The sequence below is a fragment of the Priapulus caudatus genome, unplaced genomic scaffold, assembly GCF_000485595.1.
Source record: "Priapulus caudatus unplaced genomic scaffold, Priapulus_caudatus-5.0.1 Scaffold600, whole genome shotgun sequence".
Classification (NCBI taxonomy): Eukaryota; Metazoa; Priapulida; class Priapulimorpha; order Priapulimorphida; family Priapulidae; genus Priapulus; species Priapulus caudatus.
Window position 1 is genome coordinate 121,871 of NW_014577661.1, and position 25,000 is coordinate 146,870.

At 42.5% G+C, this 25,000-nt stretch overlaps 1 protein-coding gene across 1 annotated transcript in view; it reads left to right on the top strand.

Moving 5' to 3' along the window:
- The first annotated feature begins 12,148 nt into the window (after positions 1-12,148).
- LOC106812009 (tyrosine-protein kinase JAK1-like) overlaps positions 12,149-25,000 on the top strand; it is a 19,679-nt gene continuing 6,827 nt past the window's right edge. Inside the window, exons 1-14 of the mRNA XM_014815761.1 lie at positions 12,149-12,407; positions 13,092-13,237; positions 14,460-14,574; positions 14,844-15,000; positions 15,410-15,586; positions 16,097-16,271; positions 16,886-17,322; positions 18,120-18,277; positions 20,598-20,745; positions 22,177-22,312; positions 23,012-23,156; positions 23,480-23,579; positions 23,805-23,947; positions 24,427-24,525. Of these exons, the coding sequence (XP_014671247.1) occupies positions 12,295-12,407; positions 13,092-13,237; positions 14,460-14,574; positions 14,844-15,000; positions 15,410-15,586; positions 16,097-16,271; positions 16,886-17,322; positions 18,120-18,277; positions 20,598-20,745; positions 22,177-22,312; positions 23,012-23,156; positions 23,480-23,579; positions 23,805-23,947; positions 24,427-24,525 (2,249 nt within the window). The 5' untranslated portion in view covers positions 12,149-12,294. The remainder of the gene's footprint in view (positions 12,408-13,091; positions 13,238-14,459; positions 14,575-14,843; positions 15,001-15,409; positions 15,587-16,096; positions 16,272-16,885; positions 17,323-18,119; positions 18,278-20,597; positions 20,746-22,176; positions 22,313-23,011; positions 23,157-23,479; positions 23,580-23,804; positions 23,948-24,426; positions 24,526-25,000) is intronic.

Genomic DNA, 25,000 nt, shown 5'->3' on the forward strand with positions numbered 1-25,000 from the left:
GCCAATATTATGTTGGTATATATATCATCAATTTTGCCAATAAAAATTTACATTATTAAAACCGTCATGGCTCGTTTACCAGTGTCTCTTGCGGTGAATATAAGCTTCGTGTTCCCAGCTTAATCCGTTGAAATCAGTGGTTCTAAGGTGGAGTGATACTCCTAAACTTTCATAATAAATACATTCTCTTAATGATTCTCGAGCGATCAAGAATTAATTTAATATAAGAAAAAAAGTGGTTAAAATGAGAGAAACGGGTCTAAATTTATCAAGCACAATATTTTCTTAAGTTGCTGGCATTGATCATTATTGATTGCTCTCAAAATGCACTGTTGAATAAAGTGAAGCGGCGCGATAAAAGGAAAAGCAATCGTTGAGCGCGACTATCACACACATAAAAAAGGTTCTCACTTGCCACAGCGACACACACCACACACACCAAAATCATGTGTGAGTCCAAGAAATCGTGAGGGGGGTGCGGACATTTGATTATGGATGTCCCCCCTCTGAAAATTGCGGGGGGGGACATGCTCCCCCTGTCTCCCCCTGGATTGCGCCCGTGTGGTCGATGCTATATGTGTACAATCGCCTGTGGCGGAGATGTGCTCCATCGACCTCAACATGTGCTCCATAAATTACACTTGCTAAATATGTATGTTTTCTCAATTATATTCGCGTCATGTGTATACATTTGTCGACCTCAACATGTGCTCCATAAATTACACTTGCTAATATATGTATGTTTTCTCAATTATATTCGCGTCATGTGTATACATTTCATCTGTAATCGCATCAAAATAACTCCTCAGAGAAAGNTTGGCGCCTCCGCCTAGGTACTTTGCTGTGCGGGGCGTGGTGCGTGCGTAGGGGGGGGGGTCGTGGCGTTGTCGTTTCGTTCCGGATTGGCGGGCTGTGTTGTGGGGACCCGTCTGTGGGGGGGTGGCGTTGTGTTTTGGGGGGTGGTGTGATGGGTTGGCTTTAGTGTTGGTGCAGAATAGTGCGCATAAGTGACATTTCTGGTGTGCGCGCGTGGTAGAGTTTTTAGGCCATAACCCGTTCAAACGCGTTTTTAATTATGTTTAATTATATTATTATTTTTTTATTTGGCGCTTGTTTTTGACGGTCTGGGGCGTGCTCGGTAATGACTTGCTGGATAAATCCACGCTCGGTTTTCGGATTTTTTATTGGTCGCTCCGAGTCGTTGGTCCGCGTTTGACTGCCAAGAAATTTTTTCGGGCGTTTTATAATTCCCCGGAGCGGGAGATGCAGCGTGTTGTTTTAATCTTTGGTCTATTTAATATCTTTGCTCGCCGGTATCCATGGTTTTTCGCTTGCCCGCGATTAAGTCAGAAGACTTTTATTTTCATTTTAAATTCAGATCCCCCCGTAACTCGTTGCCATAAAGTTCATTCGAAGCATTTAAACCTCGACATTGGGTTTTTTTATTAATAAAGTATTTTACTAGAGGAGACCTCTCTTGAAAGGAAATTTTGTATTTCCTTGATTAAGTACGTTACGTTGTTTGGAACTTTCTCCTTTTTTCCACTGTCCTTAAGCTGTTTCAGATTTTTATGATGGGATGATTTACCAGTGGCGTGGTGTGTTTTTGCGGATAGTGTTAAAGAAATTTTTAGTAGAAGTAATAAAGGATTTGTGTGTTTTATCAATGTTAGGTAGGCAATTCCACAGGTGCGCTAGTATGAATTCATACAGGTTCTAAGAGTGCTCTTTGGGTAACTCCGGTCTATGATGCGTCAGCACTTATGGCTACAACTATACGCTGCAATGCAAATTTTTCTGCGTTTACGCCTAATTATGCTACAGATTTATTTTATTATAGATATATATTTATATCTCTATATGTACTACATGTACTAGAGAAGCATTGTGTATACTATATTTATTCTGTATGTTAATCTTTTGTGTCAGTATAGTGTGTAATGCGCTTGCGAGATGTGCTTCATCGACCTCAAATGTGCTCCATAATTAATTGCTATAATTGTATTTTGTTTTTCTCTTATATTCCGGTCATGGTGGTAAATTTCTCTGTGAATCGATCAAATATCTCCAGGAAAATTGATGTTATATATTTATTTTGATCATTTATCTTATGTGGTATATGAGTCTCGCCTCTGGAGATGTGCTCCGTTCGACTTAACATGCTCATATTCATGATAATATATGTATTTTTTTTATTTGTGTTTAATCTTATCGCTTTGTTAATCTCCTCAGGAAACATTGTTTCATAGTAAATTTGGATCATGTTATTATTATGTGTCGGTTGCGTAAATGCTTGGAATTTTTTTCTACTGTGCCCTAATTCCACTTGTTTTTTTATGTATGTTTTTCGCCGGTCATGTGTTAATTTATTGTATCGCATCAACTCCTCGAGAAGCTTGTGTTCACATTATTTATTTCTGACTCGTGTTATCATTATGTGTCGTTTTTGTTATGGTTATCGCTTTGGAGATGTGCGTCATTTTATTACAATTGCTTATTGTATGTTTTCTCATTTATTGTCATGTGTTTTTTTCAATAATCTCCCAGAAGCCTTTTGATGTTTAATATATTTATTTTTGATCGTGTTAATCATTATGTTCGAATTGTATAGTCGCTTTGGAAGTGTGGTCCTCGTCACTGGTCCTATATTACATTGTTAGTTGTGTATTTTATTTATTCGCGTTGAGTATACATTATCTGTATGCATAATAATTCCCAGAGAGCATTGAATTTACATTATTTATTTCAATGACTTGTTATATTATGTGTCGGTATATGCGTACCATCCATTGGAGTTTGTCCCCCCTACATTGTGCTCTGATTATGCTCATTATGTTGGTATTTCTATTTATTTTCCGTAGTAGAGTACCATTTTCTTGTTATGGCTATTCAAATAGATGCTCAGAGAGCATTTTAATGTTTGACTATGTTATATTAATGTGCTCGAAGTATATGCGTAATCGTTGGATTGCTTCATCGTTTGTCTCAATGTGCTCATAATTACCATTGCTATATGTATGTTTCTCATATATTCGCGTCATGTTTACATTTCATCTGTAATGCATCACCTTAAACTCTCCAGAGAGCGTGATGTTCATATATTGTATTTCTGACTCATGTTTATTATTGTTCAGTATTGTTCGTACATGCATTGGAGATGTGTCCCACGACTAACATGTGCTCATGATTAATTGTATTTTTGTATGTTTTCGCTTATTATTCTTTTGTATAATTTATCTTGTATGCATCAACTACTCTCCCGGAGCAATTTGATGTTATGTTTCTGTATGTTATATTATTCAGTATTGGTACATCGTTGGTGATTGTCCGTCACCGCAACTGTGCTCATAAATATACATTGTTATTTTTTTATTCCGTCATGTGTATCATTTCATGTAATGCATCATTTTGCTTATTTCATGTTTCTGATCATGTTTAATCATTTGTGTATCTATGTGTAATCCGGCTTGGAGATGTGCTTCATCTTATCAAATGTGCCTCCTAATTACATTGCTAATATGTCATGTTTTTTTTTATTCGCGTATGTGTTTTTTGTAATCGATAAATATCTCGGGCATTGATGGTTTATATTATTTCTGATCATGTTATTAAATGTGTAGTATATGCGTACATCTCTTGGGATGTGTCTCCGCGACCCTAAAGTGCTCATAAATTACATTGTATTATGTATTTCTCAGTGTATGTATTCGCGTCATGTGTTACATGGATCCTTGTAATGCATCAATATCCTCGGAAAGCTTGATGTTACATATATTTATTTCTTTATATGTATCATTTGTGTCGTATCATGGTGACATTGCTTGGAGATGTGCCCCCCTCCCGTCGCCTCAATTTTCCATATTTCTTTGCTTAATATTGTATGTTTTCTCAATTTATATTCCGCGTCCTTGGTGTTAATTTCATCTGTATGCAATCAAATTACTTCCCTCAGGAAAAGGCTTATTTGATGGTTAATGTAATTTATTCTTTGACTTGTATCTTTGTCTTTCTGTTGTGAATGTGGCTTTTACGGCCCTTAACATTGCTTCTTAAATTTACACTTGCTATTAGTTTTATGTTTTCTCCCCATTATATTTCGCGTCTTGTGTATACTTATCTGTATTTATAAATTCTCCCAGAGAAGATTATTTGATTTGTTATATATTTATTTTCTGATTCTGTTATATGCAGTTATTTTGGGTATTTTTCTTTTGTTATTTGGTCGTTTACAATCGGCCTTTGGGATGTCTAATCGCCTCACAATTCCAACTTTTGCTAATTGTATGGTTTTTTTCCCTTATATTCTGCGTTATGGTGATTACATTTCATTTCTTGCTAATCGCATACCCAACATTAAACTTTAAGGAAAGATTTGAGTTCTCCATATATTTATTTTTGATCTGTATATCTATGTGCGTATATGCTACATCCTTGGGATGTGTCCCCCGATCAATGTACTTTCCATGTTATTATGCTTGTTATATGTGTTGTTTCGCTTATATTCGTCATGTGCTATATTTTATCTGTATCTATAATTCCGGAAGATTGATTTATTTTGATCATGTTCTTATGTTCCGTATGGTTAATCGCTTGTGGAAATGTGCGCCGTCGGTCCTGAGTATTGCTTTAATACATGTTAATATATTGTTTCTCATTATATTCGTATGTGTTAATTTATCTGTATCGCATCATAACTCTCAGAGAAGCCATTGTGTTACTAGTTCATGATTTTTTTATATCTTGCTGTGAGTATATGTTTACATCGCTTGGAGATGTGTCATCACCTGAAATGTGCCTCTAAATTACTGATTTGTATTTTTGTCTATGATTGGTATGTGTATTAATTGTGTAATCGATATAACCCTCAGGAAGCATTGTTTAATTAATTTATTTCTGATCATGTTATGGTATGTAGTATATGTTAAAATGTTTAGGTTTATTGGGGGGTGGGCGGGGGGGGTGGTGTAAAAATAATATTTATGTTTCCGTCGCTAACTGTTGCTTGCATAATTACTTTGTATGTTTTTTTCTCTATTATATTCGGTCTGTGTACATTTTGATCTGTGTCTGGCATTGAAAATAATCCTTATGAGAGGCTTGATTTGATGTGTTAATTTTTTATTTGTGACTTCGGGTTAATTATGTATGTTTCGTATTATTCGTATATGCTGTGAGATGGTGTACAGGCGACCTACGATGTGCTGCATGGTTACACGTGTATTATCTTGTATGTTTTCTCAGTTATTGTATTTGTATACTGTTCAGTCTGTTATTCGTTCAGAATACTTCTCAGATGAAGCATTTTTGTTAATTATTTATTTTTGATCGTTTATTTATTGTGCTCGATATAGTGCGGTACGTCGCTTGGGAGATGTGTTCACCTGACTTATATGTGCTCATGATTAACAATAGGTAAACATTGCTATATATGTATGTTTTTCAATTTATTCGCGTATGTGTCATTTCTCCTGTATCGCTCCAAATAACTTAGAAGAAGCATTGATGTTATATGTTTTGACTATGTTATCATTTGTGTCAGTATAAGTACATCCTTGGAAGATGTGTCCTCGACTTACATGTGTCTAATTAAGTGGTATCTATGTATGTTTTCTCTATATTGGTATGTGTTAATTTATCTGTATGATCAAATAACTAGGAGATTGATGTTATGTTTATGGACTCATGTTATAATTATGGTGTCAGTATATATACATTCGCTGGATGTGCTCTGTCGTTACATGTGTCTATTCATTGTAATTTGTATGTTTTCTTATATTCGCGTTCAGTGATTATTATCCTTTATGTCCAAATACTTAGAGAGCCTTATTTGTGTTATTATTTATTCTGATGTTTATATTTAGTTGTGTATATGTGTCTCGCTTGAGAGTGTCCTCGAATAATTGCTCCATATTACATGTAATTAATGTATGTTTTCTCAATTATTCTGATATATATATATATATATATAAAGTATTGGAAGCATTATTTATGTTATATATTTATTTTGTCGTGTTCTTATGTGTCAGTAATTGTGTAATCGCTTGGAGTGTGCTCATCGACCTCAAATGTGCTTCCCAATACTTTTGTAATTGTTGTTTCTCAATTTATTCGGTATGTGTATAATTTTCTGTAAATCGCATCAAATATCCTAGAAGAACTTAGATGTTAATTATTTATTTCTGAGTCGCGTTAATATTATGTGTCAGTAATATGGTACATGCCTGGAGATGTGCTGCCGACCTAACATTGCCTGAATTTTGTATATATGTATGTTTTTCAATTATTTCGGTCCCCAAGTGTTACATTAATCCTGTAAATCGAATCAATCTTCTCAGGAAGATTGATTTCATAGTTTTGATATGTTAATATTAGTGTCAGTTATTCGTTAATGCCTTGGATATGTGCTCCCGTCGACTTAACAATGTTGTCATAAATTTACATTGTAATTATGTATGTTTCTCAATTATTCGCCGTATGGTTATAATTTAATCTTTAGTCGCCATCAAATACTCTCAGAGAGCCATTGATTTTATATCGTTGATATGTATCTTATGTGTCAGTATCTCGTATCGCCTTGGAGATGTTGTCCGTCGATTAACTGTGCTCCATTATCATCTGTTTATGTAGTTTTTTCTTGTTCGGTCATGTGTTACTTTCATCTGTAATCGCATCAAATACTCCAGAGAAGCATTGTTTATATAGTTTCTGACTTCACGGTTAATATTATGTATAGATATATACGTACATCGCCTTGGAGATGTGTCCGTCCCGACCCTTAACATGGGTCCATAATTACTTGCTTATACATGTATGTTTTCTTATATTGCGTCATGTGTATACATTTATCCTTTCGCATCAATAATCTACCGGAGTTTGTTACTAGTTTTGATCATGTCTATCTTATGTTCAGTATTTGCGTACTCCTTGCAGATGTGCCTCGTCGACTAAATGTGTCTAATTTCAGTTTAGTATATTTATGTTTTCATTTATGGGTATGTGTATACATTTATTGTAATCGCTCAAATAACCTCAGAGAAGATATGTTACATAGTTTCTGATTTTAATCATTATGTGTCAGTTATGATGTGCTCGCTGGAGAGTGCTCTTCGACCATCTGCTCCATATTTTACACTTTATATATTATGTTTTTCATATATTGCCGTATGTGTATAATTCATGTAATGATGAAATAATCATGGAAGCCCTGATGTTACATAGTTTCTGACTCATGTTAATCATTATGTGTCAGTATATGCGTACATCGCCTTGGAGATGTGCTCCGTCGACCTCAACATGTGCTCCATAAATTATACAGGCCCGTCCTTAGCTTTTCAAAAAGGACATGCCAGTAGTAGCCCTACTTAACATTTTTTTGTGAAATAATGTCGCGAAGTGCACATCACGAGCGCCTCACGGTTATCATGCTTCACACACGTGAGTTAGGAAACATGTATTTGTATGACTCAACCAATCACAACTCGACTTTGTGACTTGTGTACGCGTGTGCGTGCGTGCGTACGTACGTGCGTGCGGGGGACGTGCGTGCGTGCGTACGGGGGGCGTACGTGCGTTCGTACGTGCGTGCGGATGGGCGGGCCTGTGGGCGGGTGAGCGGTCCTGTGGGCGGGTGGGCGGGTCTGTGGGCGGGTGGGCCTGTGGGCGGGTTATATTTGGCGCGCTGTGTTTTGAGACTGTATTATGCGCTATATTATGTATCTACACACGCGCGCGCACACGCATGCACACGTGTCGCACTTATGCGCACGCAGGCTCGCACGCACACACTAAAGCCCTTATCTTGGCAGTCAACGGCGACCGACGTCGGAGCGCCATTTTTATGTACATTAACACTGCCTACCTACTCTAAATAGCTTTCCAGTTAATTAGGTTCCTGCAACTGGAGCGTGGGTTTACAGCGTCCCACTTACTCGAGGCACCCCCAGACTGTCTCAAAACACAACGCGCCAAATATGTGTCCAACTATATAATATATAGTTAGACACTTTTTTTCGGCCGTTCTTATACATTCAAACCGGAGCCGGGCAGACTGACAGCACGTGTGCTTTGTAAAATCCGGTCTATAATATTCACTTTGCTTGCAGCATCACCCCATGGGTTCCCCGCTATGCCGCCGATATTAAGTCAGACAGACTGGTCACGTTGATTTAAATTCCCCTCCCTGGATGGTGGCGCCCCCACCTAAAAAGAGCGGTAGATATCATCAGAAGTAGATCATAAGGAAACCCCCCTCCCCCTCCATATTATCTACTTCTGATATCATATTATCACAGGTGCGGGCGGTAAAATCGTCGACCGGAGACAGCGTATTTGCGAATTGCAGAGCGTCATCTTCGCCGACGGCCGACGGCGATATGCATATTATATGCTGGACATAGTCTCCAGACGACGATTCTACCGCCCGTACTTCTTTTCGACGTCGTCTCTGCGACGGGCTGAGACGCTAGCATAATTTTCTATCGGATGCACATAGTATACCCAACGTACGTGCTCGCTAGGAAAATTGCGGAAATTCAGCGAAATACTGCTTCGGTCTGCTACTCTAGGGCATCTAGTAAACTCCGTTTGTGCGTTTTGGTTATACACATTTCAAATAATTTTCCAGTTTCACAAGGGAAATATCGAATTTGCACATGCGCGTTCGCGCCGAAAATATAGAGCATGAGGCGAAATTATGCATTCAAACCATTTTCAGGCTATCCGCATATAGGAAAACATGGTGAAATTCGACGACCGCCTGCGTATTTGCGAATTGCATAGCGCCATCTTTTTTATACGGCCGACGGCGATCTGCATATTATAAATATATATATATATATATGCTGGACACAGTCTCCGTGGCGCCGAAAAGTTGAGTTGATTGACAATATTCTATATGGAGGTACTCTAGTTTGAACGTATAAAAACAGCCGAAGAAAATTCTCTTGGCAGTCAACGGTAACCGACGCACGAGCGCCATCTTCCTAGCTGTATATTTAATATAGGCATTGCTGGGAAGCCAGGGCGTGATGCTGTGAGCAAAGTGAATATTACAGATCAAATTTTACCAAGCGTACGCGCTGTCGGCCAGCCCGGCTCCACTTTGAACGTATGAAAACGGCCGCAGAAAATTTTCTTGGCAGTCAACGGCGACCGACGTCGGAACGCCTTTTTCATGTATCCATCGTTAATTTTCGTTCGTTCCTTCGTTCGCTTTGTTAACTTTTTAATCGTGGTTTGAGTTGCGTTTATACACGCAGTTCGCGTTTACGTCTCGATAAAACATGCAGTAGGTCGATCTAGGAGCAGAGTGCGCAACATTTAAAATAGAATATCGTTTCTCATTATAGCAACTAAACATCGGATTGCGTGGTGGCATAGCGTTTGCGTTTGCGCGTATACTTGTACCCATATCCTACAGGCCCGTCCCTAGCTTTTCAAAAAGGACATGACAGGAGTAGCCCTGTGTATGGTGTATCATGTATGTGTGCGTATTCTGTGAAATAATGTCGCGAAGTTCACATCACAAGCGCTCACGGTCCTTATGCACGGTCATGATCACAGTCCCTCGTGGCCGGGGTCCAGGGCATTGGAAGCTCAGGGGGTTTAGATGCCCTCTGGTGCAATCCGAGTCTTATTTTGGACCATTTTTATGCACACAATTTATAGCCAATATTTCAGAAATAATTTTGGTTGAGTCAAAATTGCTTTATGCATAATTGCTTTATGCATAAACACTGCTTAAAATTGCATATATGCACTACATAAACACATGCATAAAATTGCTTTATGCATAAACACGCGAAGATATTGGTCCTACGCTAACATTTGCGCAACGAATTGACTTGCAGGCTAATTAATTCCCGGGGTAAACTCTGGAAAAAATGAGGTGCGACCGCACGCATCGCACCCCCCCCCCCTTCGGACGGCCATGACCTACCCCTTCTCAGAAAATATATCGAGCCGGTCACCGGGCGAAGTAACGACCACACATTATACGCAGGAGAACCGGTTAATTTTACACGCGCGGATGTGTATATATTGCGCGCAAGAGTGCATGCATGTGTTCGGTGTGTTGTTGCACTTTTGGGTCGGCAAGCATTGGGTAAACAAATTCTTTTTAAATTTTACAGCTTTTTATGCGTTCTGTTGGTTTCCGGTGTGTACGAAGCCGCAGTGAAGAAGGGGTGGTGGTTGTTATAACATTGTTTCACACTGTACTGCGGATTAATGTGCTGCATAAGTGCATGCTAGATAATGTGGGTATTTTTATGTCTAGTTTATCAGAGTAATATTAAATATCGTGTTAAACAATTTGCGCTCGTTTTATGTAGTTTAGACTTAAAGCATGTATAATGTTGACAGTGCTCAGTCGTAGTTTTGTACTCCCGTACCTGCATCATCATCATCAAACACTATCCAACCTATGGTGGAGGCTGGGGCGAAGGGGTACGCAGGCCTATAGTCCGAGATTAGGATTTTGTGGATTTTGGGGACTTTAACCACCACTTTAACCACCTAACCCACACCAAATCCCCAAAATCGTCGGTGTGGGCATTGGTCAAACCGAGGAATCTCGGACTAGCAGACCTACAGCCTACACCGGCCGGCTTACGGTTGCATTATATTTATAATTTATATAGCAGAATCATATAGGGACTAAATTCCCCCCCCCCCGACTAGAAGAAGTACATTTTGACCGAAAGCTCATGCTGCATGCAGGTAGCTGTGGGTCTGTGTCGTTTGGATGGCAGGGTTCTCCCTACGTTGCGCAAACGGGGCGCGCGCGCCCCGTTTTGGGAAACTCCCCCCTGTTTGAATCGTTGCGCCCCGTTTGGGAAAACTCCCCCCTGTTTAAATTCCACCACAATAAAAGTTTGCCAGCGCGGGAATCGATCGCAAGAATTGCCGTTCGACCAGGACATGCGCGCCGCGTGTATTTTACCGTACCACGCATGTACTGAAGACAGTACACAAGTTAACATGACAATGCACAGTTAACCTGTCACTAACTGTACACCGACTCGGCTATCTTATATATACAAAACCCCAAAATACCGTCTATGGTGTGTGGCGATTTACGCATTAATTAGTCATACGGTAAAAATACACGCCCCCCGACCCCCCTAGTTTCCCCCCTCCCCGCTAGTTTTCCCCTCCCCTCCCCCTCCCCTCCCCCCTACCCTCCCCTCCCCCCCTGTTTTGAATTTCATCCTGGGGAGAACCCTGGATGGGAGTGGCATCTCCAGTATATGCGTCCATATCATCCATTCCAATAATCCATCTCCTATCCTTCAGCATACGTTTACTTCGATTTTATCAGTTTAGGCCATGCTGTTGGCTAAAAGAAAAGCTGACGTCGACGAGGAAGAAGATGAGGTGAAGTTAGAAGGTTGTCGGCGAGTTTGCCCCCATCAACAGCATATATACTCCGCAACGATGGCATCTACAGTGGCATCACACGTTCAATTAGCCTCTGTGTACCTTCCTGGAACAGGACCATATACTTTCCCAGGTAATATACAAAGTAAACGAATATAGGATACATGCGTACAAGTGTATGCATGCATATACCTTGTACATTAGGCAAATAAAAGTTAGGCATGCACTGCATTATGTAATATTCCACTTGTAAAAAGACATTTCCATAATATGCGTCTAGCACTGCATGTGGTGGAAACCCAATTAGACATCACAATAATACCCCCCCCCCATCACCCAAACACACAAATGCCCCCCACCACCACCACCACACACACACACACACACATGCACACTCCCTCCCCACACACACACACACATGCACACCTCCCCTCCCCACACACACACACACACACACATGCACACTCCCTCCCCCCCCCTCACACACACAGACATACACGCCCAGCACATTCACGCAATCTACTTTTACACCCACATACGCACGTATGCACGCACACTACTGCCTTTGCTTGCACGCCCACGCGCAGACAGACGCGTGCACACGCACGCACGCGCGCACACACGTCGACGCACACACGCACGCATGCACACACACACACATTCTACCCGGGCTCTCTCTCTCCCCACACATGCATTCATACCTCTACTGCAACTGCCAACCCATTCTCTTCCGCAGAGGAAAGTGAGCAGCAGCAGCAGCAGCAGCAGCAGCAGCAGCAGCAGCAGCAGGAGCACGGGGAGAATGAGGAGGGCGATGACGACGACAACACCGTCACCGTCGATGACATCGTCGTTGGCGTCGCACGGAAGTGCGGCGTTGGTCCCGTGGAGCGCCACCTATTCGGCCTGTGCGTGATGCCTTCGTCGTCGGCGGCGGTGGCAACAGCAGAGTCTACGATCGCGTGGCTGCACCCGGGCCATCGCGTGACATACGCCGAGGGCGCCCCGCCGCTACGCGTCACGTTCAGGTACGTGCGCCGACACCCCACTCGCGTGCACTTCTTGTCACTAGGGGGCGCCGGTGTAGGACCTGGTGTATCTACTGCGCGCGGAACACTGGCATCTATACGATCGACGCTGCCGCTACGTCCGTTATTATTAATCGCTATCGCGTTTCAAATGAAAAGGTGTGCGAAACGTGGCCTTTTTTATCTGACTTACATTGACCAATTCGTTAAATTGACATTCAACACATCGATTCTCAATGTACTGCGACAAACTCGTATTGAAAATGATCATTATTTTAACGATAAATATCGATGTAGAAAGTCATATTGGTAAAAGTTATATGACTATACTATATACTATACACTCTTATTCCTTGACATCGTCACATGTCATCCTGCATTGACATTCCTACTTGCACGTAAATTATTTGGTGACTGTTGACCGAGAAACGCGAAAGTTTTGCTGAATCTCCGACGTAATTTCTGCATGTCTTTCCCCCGCGTAGGTTCTGTTACATGGTGCCCGACCTGAAATTTCTAACATAATTTCTGCATGTCTTTCCCTCGCGTAGGTTCTGTTACATGGTGCCCGACCTGAAATTTCTAACGTAATTTCTGCATGTCTTTCCCCCGCATAGGTTCTATTACATGGTGCCCGACCTGAAATTTTTAACGTAATTTCTGCATGTCTTTCCCCTCGCGTAGGTTCTGTTACATGGTGCCCGACCTCAACCACCAGTTCTCGTTTGACGATGGTCACGGTGACAAGGTGCTGCGACTAAGCCGCAGCACGATCCGCTACTTGTTCCATCAGTGCAAGCACGACCTGACGACGGGCAAGATACCCGCAGGTACTCACGACCCCGATCCGGATTCGGATTAGGATCTGGATCTGGTTTGGGATTTTGATCTTGTTCTGGGCGTGAATCTGGAAAGAAATTTTGGATTCGAACCTGGGTCTAGATTTGAAACTAGATCTGGTTCTGCATCTGGATTCGGATCTGGACCTGGATTTTGATCTGGGTGTGGATCTGGTTTTGGATCTGGGCCTGGGTTTTGATCTGGGTTTGGATCTAGTTTTGCATCTGGACCTGGATTTTTATTTAGTTGTGGTTCTGGATCTGCATCTGGTTAATACAGTGCAGCGCCGTGACAGTTTAATGCACCAGAGGTATCTGTACGGGTTACCTCACCCTCTCTGGATACAGATTCCGCCAAACCGAATGACGCTGAAGGTGGTCATAGGCTCATAGCCAGAGTGATTCAGGTCGTCAGTGGTTCTTTTATGTCCCCATTACAAACGGGTCCTTCTTTTTACGTGGATATCCAAGCCACGAGGGATAGACGGTCCCCAATGTTGAGAGTCAGATGTTTACGCCTTAAGGATACCGTCAGGGTTACGGACAGGTACCTCTGTAAAAGGCATTGCAACATATAACTGCTCATAAAATTCAATCAAACTAATATCTATTCGATAAGAGAAATGTCTCTCTACACTCTCGATAAAAAAAAACAAAAAAAACATTCAGCTTACCGGGGTGGCACGCTGATAGCGCGCTCATGACGTCACTATTTAAAGGGCGTTCTGGGGTTTCCAATACCCAGGTAAGCTTATGCGGTGAATTTGAACTGTTTGGGAGGCTACATATATAATATCAGCAGTAGATAATAGGGAAGGAGTGTGACTTCAATAAACAAGGGAAATTCGTCATTTACTAGCCTTAGAATACCTACGATTTACTATGCGAACTCAACCAACTTGAGCTCAAATCGTACACAGTACATTCGCCTAGCATCGTGCGAAATCGTTTCCTCGTAAACACCCGCAATCCGGAGATACAGACTAAAATGTACGACACGATTCTCCATTCTGTTGCCAGCAAACCGAATGTATAACCTGCCTAACTTGAAACAATAGGCAGCTACTAACGACTCTTGCGCACTCTTGTGCCCTCGGCGATGCGGTGTGGCTCGCTGGGAGATTGGACATCGACGCAACACTCGGCGAGCCAATCTTTGACCTAGTAACCAAGTAATCAGTGACCTGGTTCGCTTGTATCTTCTTGTTGACAGTGCTTCATCTCAAGGATGCTGTGAAAAAGTGCTTGGGTTTCGCTCTGGTCGACATGCTGAGGATCATGCGACAGGAGAAGATCGAGGGCGTCCGGCAGTTAGAGCGCAAGCACAGGTAACCGGTGGTGGAGGCAGGTGGTGTTGGTGTGTGGTGTGAAAAAAAAACACAAAATGCCTGTAGTGCCATGATAACGTGTGTCGGTGCGTGAGTGTAAGTGTCGAGTGACGGTCGAAACGATAATTGGCAATCGAAACGCGAGTAGATGACTTATGTACCGTGAACGATTCTTTGTCATACGGATTACTGTTTGCGCTGATCGGTGAATGATCACGTTTAACTGCCAAAACCATTTTCCAACGTGCATGGGCTTTTTTCCATCGTAGTTTTAAGGACATGCTACCGGACGGAGCGCTGTCCTCCTTCAACTTGCTGGAGCGGTATTACTATGCCCCGAAGAGATTTAGGAAGCAGCTGACCATCTACAATAATATCTACAAACGTCATGATGAGTTCTTCTGCATGGAACTCTACATTTCGCAGGTGTGAGTTGAAGATGATGAGGAGAATGAGGACGAGGATTAGAAATATATGAGTACAGCAGAGCACGTTTAAAGTAGGAATTCTCTGTGACTCTGCTGAAAGTGTTTAGATGCTTTGTGCGTATGTTGTGTACACCTACGGAGAACTTATCCATGGTGTTAAGCTGGCTACTTGTGATCTGACTTCACTCTACTACGAGAGCAAAGCCAAAAAGTTGTAATTAGCGACGGCAGAAAACACATCATCTTTCTATCTATCAATAACAGATTAAATCCTATCATCCATCATCAATCGTTGTTATCGGTTGTTAACGTTATCGATTATCTCTGATCGTCTGACCTATTTTCTATCCGTCTGTTCACTCGCCCTGCGTCATCCATCTTACTACGCGACGCGGTTGTTATCACAGCTCCTAGGCACCTGCAAGGAGGTGGAGTACATGCAACAGCGATTCCCCGTCCGAGTCTCAAGGTCGGAGACGACGGTCGAGGGAGAAGTGAGGACCATAATGCAGCAGGCCGAGATAAAGATAAGTCCGTTTCACGCCGAGCAGCCCGGCGTGCGACTGAAGCTGTCCGAGAGAAAGGCGAGTAACCTTTGGACGACCTTCGCAGTGTGACGAATCCATGTAATGAACGAGCTAGCAACGGTTTCGGCAACTAGCTAGTCTCGCTGTTTTTGTCGAGATGAATAAGGATCGCCGATGCCTGCCATCAGATGGCAGTAGGTCGACCAGTCGTCGAAGCGTTTGCTAACACACTAATGATGCGGGTTTATCACGAAATAAAATTACTATTGACCCTCGTAAAGTTTGCATTGAGAATATTCGCAGTCTGTGATTACGCGTGCACATATTTTTTAATATAAAAATGACGTTCATACAAACCTGCCGTAATTGGCCATCGAGATAACAAGGGCAATCTATGATAAATTGTAGCGGCGATAGAACCTAGATTTAAGGGTTTTAATATTTTCATCACAAAGCCTAAGTAGGCAAATTACTAGAAAATATGATGCGTGAAACCTGGATTGTATGGGGGTTAGTTGTGGCTGTTTTCTTTATTGGATACAAAATGTGCTTCATCTATATTTTCAGGAATGGGATCACGTTTGTACGATTGAGGAGCTGATTTCACTTGCATTCCACAAGGGGGCGCCAGTAGTTGTACAGTTGGACGATGCTCAGGAGTCCCCGCCGCCTTTGCCCCCTAGACCAATTTCCCTGCGTTCTCCACTGCCTCTCACTTCACCCTCATTGACCTTGACGAACAGTAAGCATTGTCTGTATTATTTGCATTGTGATTATATGAGAAACCTACAACTTTATTTGACAAATGACATATTTCGCCTGGATTGATTAACCAATAATCAGCATTGGAATAGTTGTGCTCTAAAAATGCTGCAAAATCGACTATGTGGCTGGTGGGCGTGATCGCGAACACGTATAAACTGAGCTTTTAAGACCTAGCGATAATACCTTTAATATTCTAATTGACATAACTATAACATCAAACTCAAGCTAATTGACAGACTGTTGTTTTACCATCAACACAGCAAGGTTCTACTGATAACATGTATTTTACAAACGGTTAGAGTGTAAACTATGATGCTATGACTAATCCCGTTTAAGTTTTACACAAATAACAGCAATTCCAATAATGAGCTTAAATATAAAACTTACAAACATTGGACTTATTAACTGTGTACACCACTAAAGCACTGTGAGAACTCACAGCACTTACAGACTATCTAAAGGGCTGGCATGTTAAAATGAATTACAAATCTATTTTCTATCTTTAACAAAATCCGTAGAGGCGTGGTTGTTTCGCTCAATCAGAATCGGTCGATTGCATAGTCTCATCCTCTGCGTTCTTGTGTTTGGCAGACGAACTGACGCACGAAACAAACGACGACGCTGACTTCGATCACTACAGGCGGATGGGTGCGCCACCGGCTGCCGCGCTCGCCAACGAGTTTGTCTTTGAGCACGAAACAAGCGAGCAGACATCGCGCGGTGGCCAGATAGACGACGCCGTGCTGCTGCCCCCTGGTGGCAGCACGTCGATCGTCGACATGACGGGCTCACTCGCAACGACCACGGCGACGTCGCTCACCGACCTTGAGCCGTCGTCGCCAGAGGGCGCCTCTGGGAGCAACGAATCGTGCGAGGACCCGTCGAGCGACACGGCGCCAGGAACGGACGAGCAGCCGGAGAACTCCGATTCCGGGAATGCGACGGAGCGGGAGCCGCCAGCAGGGGCCGCCACCATCGTGAAACGAACGTGTCGCGTCGACATCATGCGGAAGAATGGTCCGCCAGAGGTGAGAGGTCACTGCCGGGCGGCAGTGTCGCTATGGATGCGGGTGGAGGGCCATTCAATCGCAGAAAAAAGGCAGAAAACTTGAAATCGAGAATCTACTGAACGCGCGATGTGTGGTTTTTATTAACGTGGTATTCCGGTTCGGAAAAGAAACCTAAATGAGTTGCTCTTATGTTTGAGATTTCTCAAGTTACAATCACGGGCTGCTGTGGTTTTTGTTGTCATGTTCATGTTGTTTGTGTGTCGAAATTCGCAAGCGGCTTATGAGCAGAGAACATTAGCTGAGCATGTACCGTATATACTCGCGTAATAACCGCAAATTTGGCCTCAGATTTCAACACTGTATTTGCTCTGCGGTTTATAAGTGCGCCATACCGTGAGGGGAAATATACTAGGCGCAATACTTGGTTACCCGATTCAAATTGAGGTGCGGCTTATAGGCGCCCGCGGTTATTACGCGATCATATACTGTACATGTGAAATAGCATTGATGGTACAACTGTGAGTGGTTGCAAGGCGTTTGATGGCAGAATAAATACTACTACTATTACTACAACTAATAATAATAATAATAATAATAACAATAGCTATAATAACGAAGTTGTTTTATTTTTATTATTATTAATAATAATAATAAACGAATTTGTTATTATACATATAATAATAATAATAATAACAGTGATTATTTTTACAATAATTATTATAGTAGCGAAATTGTTATAGTATTATTAGTAGTACTGTTATTATTATTTATATGTATAATGCTTGTTTTCGGTGTGAACCGTATTTTCGCTCCAGTTTCTGGAGTTTGAGTCGGAGAGCATGGCTGAAGCATTTGTCATGCTACTCGACGGTTACTACCGGCTGACAGAGAAGTTCCACTTCAACCTGTGCACGGCCTTCGTGTCACCCTCACTGGAGGAGTTGAAACGCAACAAGTGCCATGGGGCAGTCAGGTACTGTATACGCTGTATATTTCACGGCGGTTTAATTTTCGAGAATTTTGCGAACGCGTCCCCGACCACGAAAATAACAACACGCGAATAATTCATAATTCACTGACTGCGAAATTAACCACTCGCGAAATTGTCTGTCAAGTTCGCGAAAATATCTGTACGCGAAAAATATGGCGTATAAAGTACTCTTGCGGAAACCCCCCGCGGAATAATTATGGGAAGCGTCCTGTTTGTGGGAATTTTTCGTGGCCCAAACGTGGACACTGCTGCTTAAAATGTGTATGTCCTGGGGGCCGTTGTCAGAAACATCGTAAAGTTAATGCTAATGTTAATGCTAAGATAGCACTTACGACTAATGTTAATGCTACGAGAATTGTCAATGGGCCTATGGTACGTGATTTCTGCTGTTCCACCCTTTGGACTCGTTGGTCATGGACCACGTGTTGGTCTTGATGCCAGTGATTTAAAGCCCAGTACTTCAGTATGTGGTTCCCAATGTGTCTTCACCCAATTTCCCACACCCAATGCCACAGCCTGGAATCCATGGACCTACTTCAATTTACATTATTTCCCAAAAGGCTCATACGAATGTGCCAAACTCTTAGAAATCCTCCTCAGAGAGGACTCGTGGATAATGTAGTATCAGTTTGTCCAGCAGGATAGAGTTTCAAAAGTGTAGGAATATTACGTGTTACCGAAAAAAAAGAAGTGATGCTACCGATTATTGTTTTACTGTATAAGCCGTATTTTTTGCGTACATATATTTTCGCGAATTCAGACTTGATCGACAATTTCGAGAGTGGTTAATTTCGCATTCCGTGAATTATGTATTATTCGGTATGCATTATTTGAGTGTTGTTATTTTCGCGGTCGGGGACGCATTCGCGAAAATTAAACCACCGCGAAACATACAGCTTATACAGTAACTTGAGATTTTCCTTTTTAGCTCATCTGACGTAGTCGGATGCAGCTTGTAGAATCGCATGATCGTCCGTCCGTCCGTCCGTGCGTGCGTCAACAGTTGGGCACAAATCTTAACCGCTCGACGTATGGTCACGATATTCGGCACATCGGGGGGATCGTCAAAACGAGTTGGGATGTCGAAGCTGGGGGTCAAATGTCAAAGGTCAAGAGGTGTATAAAGAAGGGGGAACATTCACTCCTTAACTTAAGTAATAGGGAGGAAATGCAGAATGCGGCACAAATCTAAACGGCTCGACTAAGGCTCGTGATAGTTGGTGTATACATCATGGTAGGAAAAGCCATCACTGTGCCGAAATTGGAGGTCACAGCGTCAAAGGTCAATGGGGCACAGGGCAGATTTCAGACATTTTCTGAGGACATGGTCTGACGGAGCGATTGAAAAACATTTTTGTTTCAGCGGTGACCTAGCATTTTTATGGCTTTATTGAAAGGACCATGAAATGTACTTTCCGCTGACATGCGAAGAGTAAATACGGATAAACCTTTTGACCCTCAAGAGGAGGGCGTTGAAACATGGATTTGTTTCTCTCAACTGCATTGGCGAGTACCTGTGGGTGTGGAAAGCTCCCATTTTACAGTGAAATCCACACATAACTCTTACTTGAACAATGCTTACTTAGGAGATAATGACATGACTTATATATAAGATTCTGTAGTGGACATTATGAATAGTTGGAATACAGTCACTAGCACTTAAATAATTACCCAGGAGTGAGGCTGCGGATTTCCCAGACTTAATTTTCTCATCAAATTTTGGCACCAATATAGACGCAAGTGTGTACGTTCTTGAGCTTATTCGGTCCACTAATCACTGGCCCTACCTTGTACTGAAATTGGTTTAGAGATATTTGCTATCGTATTGCTGTAAATTGTAATCTTGCACGAGCTGCTCTGCCTCTGGTTGTATCAACCATTGAGCTAATTTTAACGAGCCAGATGTGCCTCGCAAGGGTTTAATGTACCTTATTACCTGACACCATAGAACGCACGTTATGTATAGTAATAATATGGTAATTATTCGCTTGTGCTTTTTGCAATTTGTCGTCACAATGACACCTGCCATTGCTGCAATGCTTTTGCTGACCGATGCAACGATGCCTTTGATAGCGGCCCGCCATCTATCGGAATTTTATTACACTAGTTTGAAGTGTTGTTTTTTTGGTTAGAAATGAACGTATATATAGGACGTCTTGCTATGCACAAATGAATTTATCAGCAGAACACCAGACACCTAGATGAGCCCTGTCGCTCTGCGGCACTTGTTTCGTTACATCCACCACACTCGATCGTTGGTTTGCTGCGAATCTAAGACTTTGCGCTGCAATCTTGTTTGCAGCAAAGGAGTTTGCATCGGGAAGCTGAAGGAGCGAGCGCAGTGGAAGGAGGGATGCTACTTGGTGCGCGAGAGCAGCACGCAGTACGATCAGGTGTGCCTCGATGTGTGTGTGCAGGACCAGGCACGGCCGACAAGCTTCACACTCCAGGTATTACTAGCTGTTACACACTCTAGTGACTCCAGTATTTACTGTTACACACCAGCAGGTATTGTTGTTACACACCTGCAGGTATTGCTTGTTACACACTGGCAGTATTGCTGTACACACTGAGTATTCGCTGTACACACTGCATGGTGATTACGGTTACACACTGCAGGTATTGCTGTTACACACTTGCAGGTATTACTGTTACACACTGCAGGTATTACTGTTACACACTGCAGGTATTACTGTTACACACTTGCAGGTATACTGTTACACACTGCAGGTATTACTGTTACACACTGCAGGTATTACTGTTACACACTGCAGTATTACTGTTACACACTGCAGGTATTGCTGTTACACACTTGCAGGTATTACTGTTACACACTGCAGCTATTACTGATTACACACTGCAGCTATTACTGTTACACCACTGCAGGTATTGCTGTTACACACTGCAGGTATTACTGTTACACACTGCAGGTATTACTTGTTACACACTGCAGTATTGCTGTTACACACTTGCAGGTATTGCTGTTTACACACTGCAGGTATTACTGTTACAGCACATGCAGGTATTACTGTTACACACTTAGCAGGTATTATTGTTACAACACTGGCAGGTGATTACTGTTACACACTGCAGGTATTACTGCTTACACACCTGCAGTATGCCTGTTACACACTGCAGGTTTGCTGTTACACACTGCCAGCTATTACTGTTACACACCTGCAGCGTATTACTGTTACACACTTGCAGGTATTCTGTTACACACTGCAGGTATACTGTTACACACTGCAGGTATTACTGTTACAACACTAGCAGGTATTACTGCTTACACACTGCAGGTATTGCACCACCTTTGCAGGCTATTGACACTCTTACCATTCATACTCAGTTATCTACAGGTATGGTCTACACACTGCAGGTATTACTGTTACACACTGCAGTATTGTTTACACACTGGCAGTATTACTGTTACCACACTGCAAGGTATACTTGTAGCACACTGCAGGTATTGCTGTTACACACACTGCAGGTATTATGTTACACACTGCAGGAGTTACTGTTACACATCTGCAGGTATTATTTGTTACATCACTGCAGGTATTATCTGTTACACACTTGGAGGTATGTACCTGTTTACACACCTGCAGCGTATTACTGTTACACACTGCAGGCCCTTCTGTTTTACCCGACAGGTCATGACATTACATGCATGCCGGTAATAGAATTACATGATGCAGGTAACAATGTTACACCTTGGAGGGTATTAGAGTTTACACTCAACAGAATATGTGATAATGTACACTTGTGCTGGCCACATTCTCACTAACCACACACACTTGTGATGCTGCAGTGTTTCGTGTGTCACGCTATCTTGCGTGACAGCATCACGCGTTGACACTGCCGTCGTTTGACGACGTTCTCAGGTGGTGAAGAAGAAAGGTCGCTACTCTCTGAAGGACCAGGACGACGCGCTGTTCACGGACATCATGTCTCTCGTGCGACGCATCGGCGACAGCCAGCAGATCCCTCTCAGCCGGTGCATCCACCCTCTCGAGACCGGTGAGTCATTGCGGAGCCTTGCCGGCAAGTGGTTTCTCGGAATGAATGCGACGTCGGATTTCGTTTCGAAAACGTAGAGTACGTCGAGAGTGGTCGAGGGGGGGGGGACTCGGCATTTGGATCGGAAGTGGCGCTACGTTCCGTAAAAAAACGGTGCTACGTTCTAAACTGGCGCTTTCTCGTTCCCGAAAGAAGAGCAATTGACGCTTTGCGTGGACACAAGTCTCTGCACATAGAATCATGTGCTTCTCTTAGAGTACCGACTTCAATGCTCTGCAGGGAAGCAAGTCTCCACACAGAGTTTTTTTCGTATTTAAAGAGGAGCACACGATTCTATGTGCAGAGACCTGTGTGTATGCAGAGTTCTATCCTATTCACACAGGAAGACATGATTCTATGTGCAGAAACTTGTGTCAATGCAGAGTTTTATCATACTTTAAGAGGAGTACATGATTCTATGTGCAGAGACTTGTCTCTATGCAGAGTATTGTTGTGCGCTGGGAGGCATACCGTACAATATGAACAGAGAATTTAGATATACTGAGTTTTCTTCGATGCTAGGAGGCGCATGCAATGTTGTGTGGACGTTCGCACTCGCCTATTGTATAGCAGATAATAATTCATCGACGCGACGCAATAAATTAGGTCGGTTTAATCTATTGCGATTTGCGATTTAATTGATTGCGCTTGGCCTTGCAGACAAGTCGAATCTGCTGATGTGCAGGAAGAGGAGGCAGCAGAAGGAGGAGCAGATGGTTGCGGTGAACACTGAGTTTCTGCAGCCTCACATCATCCCGTCCGAGCAGCTAAGTCTTAGCGCTGGCGCTGTGATGGCGCGCGGAACGTAAGCAACGTCGTAGCAATGCTACTGCAACATTATAGCAACATTACAACAACGTTATAGCAACATTATAGCAACATTACAACAACGTTATAGCAACATTATAGCAACATTACAACAACGTTATAGCAACATTACAGGAATGTAGGAACGTTATAGCAACGTTGTAGGAATGATACAGCAATGTTAGAGCAACATTATAGCAAAGTTCTAGCAAGACTACGAGAAAGTACTATGTCATCTTATATAGTACGGGAAAAAATATTGCTTTCAGTAATTATACACTATATATGTATATATGACATCATCATTCATGGGTTATTCAGGTTCTTGGAAGTGCATAAAGCAACGTGGGAGCTTCAAAATAACATGCCAGTCGCTGTTCAATGTCTCAGGTCAGAGACATTCACCGCAGATTTGATGAAGGTAATTTTCTCACTCGGTACATACTGTAGAGTAATATGCACTACAATTGCCTATTACCGCACACAAACCAAGAATAGCTTTGCACGACGAAGCGTCCAGTGAAACGAAGTACGTACAGGAAGAACGCACTAGCAAGAGCTCTTCCGCGCGCGATTTGTATGCGGATTTTTCCGCGTAGACGTGCGCGATGCTCTGTTTATACATAGATGCTTCTCGCTGTTTTAGGAGTACCAGGACAGTTGCAGTCGGTTTGTGTTTCTGCGGCAGGAGAGCCTGGTGCGTGTGTACGGGGTGCAGCTGAGTCCATTCGCTCTCATCGTCGAACAGCTGCCGCTAGGACCCCTCGACCAGTACCTCCAAGCTCACAGGTGAGGGGGAGGGCGGAGGGGGCAAGCATCCATCCATCATCCTATACTGCATTACAGAATAGGAGATCACGCGTATGAATGTAATCACTAGTTATATTCTTTTACGATTCGTTTAGTCACATATTAATGTATATATATATATATATATATATATATAGTGTGTGTATATATTGTACACTGTATATATATATATATATATATATATATATATATATATATATATACATTAATCTATATTTTGTTTGTTTGTTTTCTTGCTTATTTATTAATCAGGAACACCCTGTTAGTGTACCACACTGGTCGCCTCAGGGGCCCTTTGACAGCTATACAATACAACACCATACAATATAAGACAATACAATATAATACGATACAATTCACGCAATGCACGTTATACCCGTCCTTGTACGTAAAGTCGGTTCGTGATGATATAAGACGAAAACTCGGATTTTTTGTTTGTTTTCGACGACAATTCGCAGGACGAAGTTGAAACCGGTAGACCTCGTGGAGGCGGCTGCGTTCCTGGCGAACGGACTCTGGTACATGGAGGACAAGGCCGTTTGTCACGGCAACATTAGGTGGGTGTCATGGCCGCCGCGTCCGTCGCCCGTGACTTAGCGACACAGCCCCAGCTCTGCGTAATTATGGTGGCAGTGTGACAGATATTTTTCCACGATGGTTGACAAGCTGCTGAAGCTACATTTTATGTCTCGGACATATATTTGCATGCAGTGAACCCTCAATCGCGAAATTAGTGAAATTGTCGGAGTGGGAGATTATTTCAGCAGATCCAGAAACGTGGGCAAGACGAAATGATGGCAAAGAAGAGAGAAGGAAAATCGCTACACTTTTCTTCTTCTAAGTTACTGTATACGCTGTATATTTCGCAGTGGTTTAATTTTCGCGAATTTCGCGAACGCGTCCCCGACTGCGAAAGTACCGAATAATACCGAATAATCCGCAATTCACCAACCGCGAAATTAACCACTCGCGTAATTGTCCGTCAAGTCTGAATTAATTTGCTAAAATATCTGTACGCGAAAAATACGGCGC